Here is an 8,755-nt window from a genome sequence, read left to right as displayed (position 1 = left end):
TAATTTTTATTCCCTGATTAGGAGAAAAATGATGGAAGAGGGCAGGGTTAAGAATGAAGATTTCAAGAGCGTGAGAGTTAGACGACCAACCAGAGTTCCTAAGGTTCGGTGCCTGTAACTGTCGCCGCCGCTTAAGCCTGCCAAAGCAGTGGTACGGCTGCTGCCCTCATATTTGCTACCTCTAGAAACATTCTTGCCAGTAGTGGCGGCAGCGGGACTCAATTAACCTCTTTTCTCACTCTCTGCAGAAGCTCCAGATGGCGTCTTCTGTGGGCAACGTGGCCGACAGCACAGAACCAACGAAACGTATGCTTTCCTTCCAAGGGTTAGCTGAGTTGGCACATCGAGAATATCAGGCAGGAGATTTTGAGGCAGCTGAGAGACACTGCATGCAGCTGTGGAGACAAGAGCCAGACAATACTGGAGTACTTTTATTACTTTCATCTCTACACTTCCAGTGTCGAAGGCTGGACAGATCTGCCCACTTTAGTACTCTGGCAATTAAACAGAACCCTCTTCTGGCAGAAGCCTATTCGAATTTGGGGAATGTGTACAAGGAAAGAGGGCAGTTGCAGGAAGCAATTGAGCATTACCGGCATGCATTGCATCTCAAACCAGATTTCATCGATGGTTATATTAACCTGGCAGCCGCTTTGGTAGCAGCAGGCGACATGGAAGGGGCAGTACAAGCTTACGTCTCTGCTCTTCAGTGCAATCCTGATTTGTACTGTGTTCGCAGTGACCTGGGGAACCTGCTCAGAGCCCTGGGTCGCTTGGAAGGAGCCAAGGCATGTTATTTGAAAGCAATGGAGACGCAACCGAACTTTGCAGTAGCTTGGAGTAATCGTGGCTGTGTTTTCAATGCACAAGGGGAGATTTGGCTTGCAATTCATCACTTTGAAAAGGCTGTCACCCTTGACCCCAATTTTCTGGATGCTTATATCAATTTAGGAAACGTCTTGCAAGAGGCACGGATTTTTGACAGAGCTGTGGCAGTTTACCTTTGTGCCCTAAGCTTGAACCCAAATCATGCAGTGGTACGTGCCAACCTGGCTTGTGTATACTATGAGCAAGGCCTGATCGATCTGGCAATAGACACCTACAGGCGAGCTATTGAATTGCAACCACATTTCCCTGATGCTTACTGCAACCTAGCCAACGCTCTGGAAGAGAAGGGCAGTGTTGCCAAAGCAGAAGATTGTTATAATACAGCTCTGCGGCTGTGTCCCACCCATGCAGACTCTCTGAATAACCTAGCCAATATCAAAGGAGACCAGGGAAACATTGAAGAGGCAGTTCGCTTGTATTGTAAAGCATTAGAAGTCTTCCCAGAGTTTGCTGTTGCCCATTCAAATTTAGCAAGTGTATTGCAGCAGCAGGGAAAACTGCAGGAAGCTCTGATGCATTATAAGGAGGCTGTTCGAATCAGTCCTACCTTTGCTGATGCCTACTGTAACATGGGAAACACTCTAAAGGAGATGCAGGATGTTCAGGGAGCCTTGCAGTGTTATACTCGTGCCATTCAGATTAACCCTGCCCTTGCGGATGCCCACAGCAATCTGGCTTCCATTCGCAAGTATTCAGGGAATATTCCAGAAGCAATTGCTTCTTATCGCACTGCTCTGAAGCTTGAACCTGATTTTCCTGACGCTTATTGTGATTTGGCTCATTGCCTGCAGATTGTCTGTGATTGGACAGACTATGATGAGCGAATGAAGAAGTTGGTCAGCATTGTGGCTGACCAGCTGGAGAAGAATAGGTTGCCTTCTGTGCAGCCTCATCATAGTATGCTCTATCCTCTTTCTCATGGCTTCAGGAAGGCTATTGCTGAGAGCCACGGGAACCTCTGCTTGGATGAGATCAGTGCCCTTCATAAACCACCGTACGAACATCCAAAAGACTTGAAGCTCAGTGATGGTCGACTGCGTGTAGGATACGTGAGTTCTGACTTTGGGAATCATCCTACTTCTCATCTTATGCAGTCTATTCCAGGCATGCACAATCCTGATAAATTTGAGGTATTCTGTTATGCCCTGAGCCCAGATGATGGCACAAACTTCCGAGCGAAGGTGATGGCAGAAGCCCATCATTTCATTGATCTTTCTCAGATTCCATGCAATGGGAAAGCAGCTGATCGCATCCATCAAGATGGTATACACATCCTTGTAAATATGAATGGTTATACCAGGGGTGCTCGAAATGAACTCTTTGCTCTCAGGCCAGCTCCTATTCAGGCAATGTGGCTGGGCTACCCTGGGACCAGTGGCGTGCTTTTCATGGATTATATCATCACTGATCAGGAAACTTCACCTGCTGAAGTTGCTGAGCAGTATTCTGAGAAACTGGCTTATATGCCCCATGCTTTCTTTATTGGTGATCATGCTAATATGTTCCCTCACCTGAAGAAGAAAGCAGTCATCGATTTTAAGTCCAATGGGCACATTTATGACCATCGGATTGTGCTGAATGGCATCGACCTCAAAGCATTTCTTGATAGTCTCCCAGATGTGCAGATTGTCAAGATGAAATGTCCTGATGGAGGAGACAACGCAGACAGCAGTAATACAGCTCTTAATATGCCTGTCATTCCTATGAATACTATTGCAGAGGCAGTTATTGAAATGATTAACAGAGGACAAATTCAGATAACAATTAATGGATTCAGTCTTAGCAATGGACTGGCAACTACCCAGATCAACATTAAGGCTGCCACTGGAGAGGAGGTTCCCCGTACCATTATTGTAACCACACGTTCTCAGTACGGGTTACCGGAAGATGCCATTGTGTACTGTAACTTTAATCAGTTATATAAACTTGACCCATCTACTTTGCAGATGTGGGCAAATATTCTGAAGCGTGTTCCCAATAGTGTACTGTGGCTGTTGCGTTTTCCAGCAGTAGGAGAACCTAATATTCAACAGTATGCACAAAATATGGGCCTTCCCCAGAACCGTATCATTTTTTCACCTGTTGCTCCTAAAGAGGAACATGTTTGGAGAGGCCAGCTGGCTGATGTCTGCTTGGACACTCCACTCTGTAATGGACACACCACAGGGATGGATGTCCTTTGGTCAGGGACACCCGTGGTGACTATGCCAGGAGAGACTCTTGCTTCCCGAGTTGCAGCTTCCCAGCTCACTTGTTTAGGCTGTCTTGAGCTTATTGCTCAAAATAGACAAGAATATGAAGACATAGCTGTGAAACTGGGAACTGATCTAGAATACCTGAAGAAACTTCGTGGCAAAGTCTGGAAGCAGAGAACATCTAGCCCTCTGTTCAGCACCAAACAATACACAATGGACCTAGAGCGGCTCTATCTACAGATGTGGGAGCATTACGCAGCTGGCAACAAACCTGATCACATGATTAAGCCTGTTGAAGTCACTGAGTCGGCCTAAATAATGACTGTGTGCACAGGAGAATTACCCTGTACCTGAGCGTCAACCTTCTGGGGGAAAGGGAACTACTTTTTCCTTATCTGTACAATACCATGCTGCAGATGGGTGACAGACAATGATAAGAAATAGCACAGCCAGACTTGCTTCCTGCATGATCACGATAGGGAGAGACACAAGAGATGGGAAACTGCTGTTCCACAAGGAGTCTCCATAGAATTTTGCAGCAGCCAGATGTCTGGAAGGTCTGGAAGGTAAGTCTGGAAGGTCTGATCTCCCATGGTCTTCCATGGGATGGATGGTTAGTGTGGAAGGGAGATAGAGATTGCCCAGCCGTTTTGTGATTATCATGGATTGATTGAGTCTTCTGAATTAATATTTTTCTTTACATTTTGGGTATCGGAGCTTTTAAAAATGTTTGGTTTCAGGTATTTTTATTCATGTGAAGTGTATATGATTCTCTTGAGATAAGGTTTTAAGCTGAAATATTCCTTGTTTTAGTTTCTGAACTCTACAGATAAATGGGGACTTTGCTGGTGTAGTCTTTTTATAAACCACTTGAGCCTATGTCAGTCATTTTAGTTTCTGACATAATGTTTGGAACTATCAGTGCTTTGTTGGTTTATAGATGATGGCTTAAATTCTTTTCCTGGTCCGTTTCCTTCTTCCCTTCCCCCCACTTTAAAAATTCTCCTGTAACTTGGCTAACAAAAAACCAAGTCTGATTCAAAACCTCCCAGAGTGTTTCTCTTAAACGCATCATCTGGTGCCAAATGAAGATCCTTAGGAGTGATTATTAATTCTGAAGGGCACAGTTGTACTGTCACTGATGATAACGATAATGGATTTTTGGCCTAGAGTTGTGACCTATTTCACCAGTGTTTTACCGTTGACTGCCCCTCTATGCTGCTTCCAAAAGTGATAGTGTGTGTTAAGATTTTTACGTTCACTTCTAAAGTTTGTTTTTTTTTTTAGTGAGTCCTGTTCTTCCTTTTTCTTTCAGCAGAAATGAAATCCCAGGTAAGTATAAGTGTTCAAATATTTGATCAGTAAGTCACAGTTATCTCCAGTACATTAAATAACTTTCATCAAAAAACATGTTATAGGTAAAAAGCTCTGAAGGACCAGCTATGTATATGATAATTATGTTTCAGACTTTCTACGGTATTATATATAATAACGTGTCTTCTGGACGTGGTCTTGAAGTCTTTATGGATCCAGCCTCAGTAGTACTGAACTGCACTGCTACTTGCTTTGGAGTACAAATTAGACTTTAGCCCTCCTGGAGGTTGAGTTTTTGGTATTGAAAACCATAGGAATGAAATTATTGTATTTCAACAAAGGATTGAGGGCTTGAGGCTTAAACAAGGCAACATATGTGTGGGAAGCAGTCAGCCTTGAGAGCAGGTAAGGACATGCCAGGCACGCGGCCGCTGCTCGAAGGGACTGTCCCTACTTGTTCCCCTCCTTGTTCCATTCCATGGGAGATAAATCACCAGGGCCCAGAGATCAGAAAGAATGTAAAATGAGACAAGCAAAGCTGTCTCCCCCCTGCACATGCAGGTTATTTTTGATGCTTCTGGGTTTATGGGTTTCCTCCCAGGGAAGTTAACCTTGAGCCGAGACAGTCTGTAGGTAATGTAAACCACCATCTGGCAGCCTTCCGATTTCTAGTCTATATAATCTGCAACTGTAGCGGAATAAAATTTGCCTTGCAACCATCAGTTGTCTTGGTCCTTCTGACCCCATCCGTCGGTGCTACTTCAGTTCCTTACCCCTTCCCTTCTGACCCTGGGCGCTGAGATCCTCTTTCTCCGGCTGGTCCGCAGCAAGTGGCACTCGAACAGGGACCTGAAGCGTGAAGGCAATTAAAAGAAAAAGAAAGTGCAGGTAAGAGAACGCTTATGCAAAATATGTGTGGCCACCAGTAAAAGTGAAACTAATAGAGACATAAGGCAATAGTCAGTAAAATAAGATGGAGCAAAAGGGCTCAAAGGTGTATGAATTATTTGCTCAGGTTTTGCTTTTGATGCTTAAAGCTCGGGGTAATAAAGTTTCTACCTCACGGTTGACTGAATTTTTACAGCATATCCATGGTGTATCTCCCTGGTTTCCTGATGGCGGCTCTGTTGACATAGAAATCTGGCAGAAAGCTGGAGAAGATTTAAAAAATTATTATGAGTCTCGAGGGCCTACTCATACTCCTGTTGTTACATATAGTTTGTGGAATCTGATAAAAATATGTTTAGATGCTTCTCATGATAGTGTTGATTTGAATGTAAAGTCAGAAAAACATAAGCCTCTGACAGAAGGAGAGACTGTATTATCAGCTACTGTGTCGCCACTTCCTAAACCGAAAGAGCTAATTAATTTAAATAGTTTAGATGAAGAGGAACATTTTGACTTAACAGATGAGGCTTGTAAACATAAAAGAGAGAACTATCCTGAGGATGATTTTCTAATGGCTGTGATAGATAAGTCAGTGAAAAAGCTTCAGGTTAATAAGGACTGTCTTCCTCAAAAATCTACATCTGTAAAAATGCTCAGTCCCTTGCAGCGCGCTGTACAAGGAGCAATAAAACGAGAAGATCCTATTTTCTGTTGTCCCGTCATAGAAAGACCTGGTCCTAATAATCCTCAACAAGCTACTAGGGAGCATCAGGCTCTCCCTTTGAAAGTTTTGAAAGATTGAAAATCTGCCTGTGCTCAATATGGGCCCACTGCTCCTTTTACTGCTGCTATGGTTGACAGGAGAAGCTCTTCCCCCCGCTGATTGGAAGTCTATTGCACGAGCTTGTTTAAATGGTGGAGATTATTTAATATGGAAGTTTGATTTTTATGAACGGGCTGCTGAACAAGCAGAAAAGAATGCTGCCCATAATATTCCAGTTGATTATCATATGCTGATTGGGGAAGGACAGTATCTTTCTTTACAAGATCAATTAACTTATCCCTTTGTTGCTTATCCTCAAATAAATCATTTGGCATTACAAGCCTGGAGGAAATATCCTTCTACACACAAAACAGGATCTTTCAACAATTAGACAGGGACCTGATGAAGCATATGCTGATTTTGTAGATAGGTTGTCACAGGCGGTGGGGAGACTCATTGTGGACGGACTCACTGGTACAATTGTAGTTAAGCAGCTTGCTTTTGAGAATGCTAATAATGCATGTCAGGCTGCGATTCGATCTTGGAGAAAACGGGGAACATTGGAGGATTATATTCGCGTTTGTGCAGACATTGGGCCTACTTCTATACAGGGTGCTGCTGTGGCTGCAGCATTAACTAAAGTGGGGTTCAAAAACAATCAAAAGAAAACAAAGACTTGTTTTAAATGCGGAAAGGCAGGTCATTTTGCTAGAGAATGTAGATCTTTTAATTCTAACCCTAGTCCTTCCTTCCCTACTCAGAAACCTCCAGATGGTCAGAAAATCCCTGGTTTATGCCCTAAATGCAATAGGGGAAAACATTGGGCACAAGATTTTTGCTCAGTGGCCCACAGGGATGGGCCACCACTGTCGGGAAACTCCTCCCGGGGCCTTCCCCGGCCCCAACAAATAATAAGGGCAATGTCTGTGTATCCTCCTCAAATTATCAATCAGACATTAACCAAAAACAGAAACATACAATATCCTCGCTCTCCAGAGCAACACCAGGAAACGCAGGACTGGAGCTCAGCACCTCCGCCCGATATGTATTAACTCCTGAAATGGGTCCTCAGGCCCTCTCTACGGGCATCTGTGGACCTTTACCCAAGGGTTTGATGGGACTATTATTGGGAAGAAGTAGTGTCACCATGAAAGGTTTAACTATTATGCCAGGAGTCACAGATTCTGACTACGAAGGAGAAATAAAAGTCATGGCACAAACTATTAAAAATATAATAACTATTTCTCCTGGTGGTAAAATTGCACAATTGCTACTTTTGCCCTTTGAACCTCATGGACAAATTTTACAACATCAAAAGAGAGAAACAAAGGCTTTTGGATCGTCTAATGCTGCCTACTGGATTCAGAAGATAGGGAAAGAACGTCCAGAAATGAAATGAACCATTAATGGAAAGGTTTTTTCAGGTTTGTTAGACACTGGAGCTGATGTCTCTGTTATGACGCAGATACACTGGCCTAAACGTTGGCCCATTAGTCCTACTATTACAGAACTTCACGGAATAGGACAAAGTTCTTCTCCTATGCAAAGTAGTCAGTTTTTATTATGGCAAGATAGTGAGGGCCATTCAGGATACTTCCAGCCTTATGTTTTGCCTGGGCTGCCTTTAAACCTCTGGGGCCGAGATATATTAAAAGAAATGGGAGTATTACTTTATAGTCCAAACTCTCAAGTCTCTAATATGATGTTGGATCAAGGATTTCTTCCCACAAAAGGGCTGGGAACAAATCAACAAGGAACTGTCTCTCCTATTGATGTGAAAATAAAAAATGATAGACAAGGTTTGGGTTTTTCTTACGGGCCTTGGATTCTCCTCCACTCACTGCTGATCCAATTACTTGGCTGACTGATGACCCTGTATGGGTGGACCAATGGCCCCTCACAAAGGAGAAATGAGAAGCTGCAGAACAATTAGTACTGGAACAATTAGGGCATTTAGAAATTTCCAGTAGTCCTTGGAATACTCCTATTTTTATTATCAAGAAAAAATCTGGAAAATATAGGTTATTACAGCATCTAAGAGCTGTTAATAAAACTATGCTAATAATGGGAGCTCTTCAACCAGGCCTACCCTCTCCAACAGCCATACCACACACTTATCATCTTTTAGTTATAGATTTAAAAGATTGTTTTTTCACTATTCCTTTGTTTCCTGAAGATAGAAAACATTTTGCTTTTAGCTTGCCTGCCTTAAATTTTAAGGAAGCCATGAGGAGATTTCAATGGAAAGTATTGCCTCAGGGCATGGCAAATAGTCCTACATTATGCCAAAAATATGTGGCTCAGGCCTTGACTCCTGTGAGAAAAAGGTTTCCATCGTTATATCTCATACATTATATGGATGATATACTTTTAGCCACTGATAATATTTCTTTATTAGAGACTGCTTTTCAATTTTTACAACAGTCCTTACAATCATTTGGCTTGGTCATTGCCTCAAAAAAAATTCAAAGACAATCTCCATTTTTATATTTGGGAAAATATATTGATAACACTACTATTAGGCCTCAAAAACTGCAAATTCGAGTTGATAATTTAAAAACATTAAGTGATTTTCAAAAATTACTTGGAGATATTAATTGGCTAAGGCCTTCCTTAAAACTTACTACTGCTCAATTACAGCCTTTGTTTGATATTCTTAAAGGTGACTCAGATCCTTCTTCTTCACGCTCTATGACTCCAGAAGGAT

At 42.6% G+C, this 8,755-nt stretch overlaps 1 protein-coding gene across 1 annotated transcript; it reads left to right on the top strand.

Moving 5' to 3' along the window:
- Window positions 1-257: 257 nt before the first annotated feature.
- Window positions 258-3,398, top strand: LOC309820685 (UDP-N-acetylglucosamine--peptide N-acetylglucosaminyltransferase 110 kDa subunit-like; the record flags this gene model as incomplete). Its single annotated transcript, XM_082651603.1, has 1 exon — window positions 258-3,398. One exon carries the CDS (start codon window positions 258-260, stop codon window positions 3,396-3,398), a length of 3,141 nt encoding a protein of 1,046 aa, XP_082507729.1.
- Window positions 3,399-8,755: the final 5,357 nt, after the last annotated feature.

The sequence above is a fragment of the Grampus griseus genome, assembly GCF_964374135.1.
Source record: "Grampus griseus genome assembly, chromosome: 3".
Lineage (NCBI taxonomy): Eukaryota > Metazoa > Chordata > Mammalia > Artiodactyla > Delphinidae > Grampus > Grampus griseus.
The sequence above is the reverse complement of the archived record's forward strand: the minus strand, read 5'-3'. Positions and strand labels throughout refer to the sequence as shown.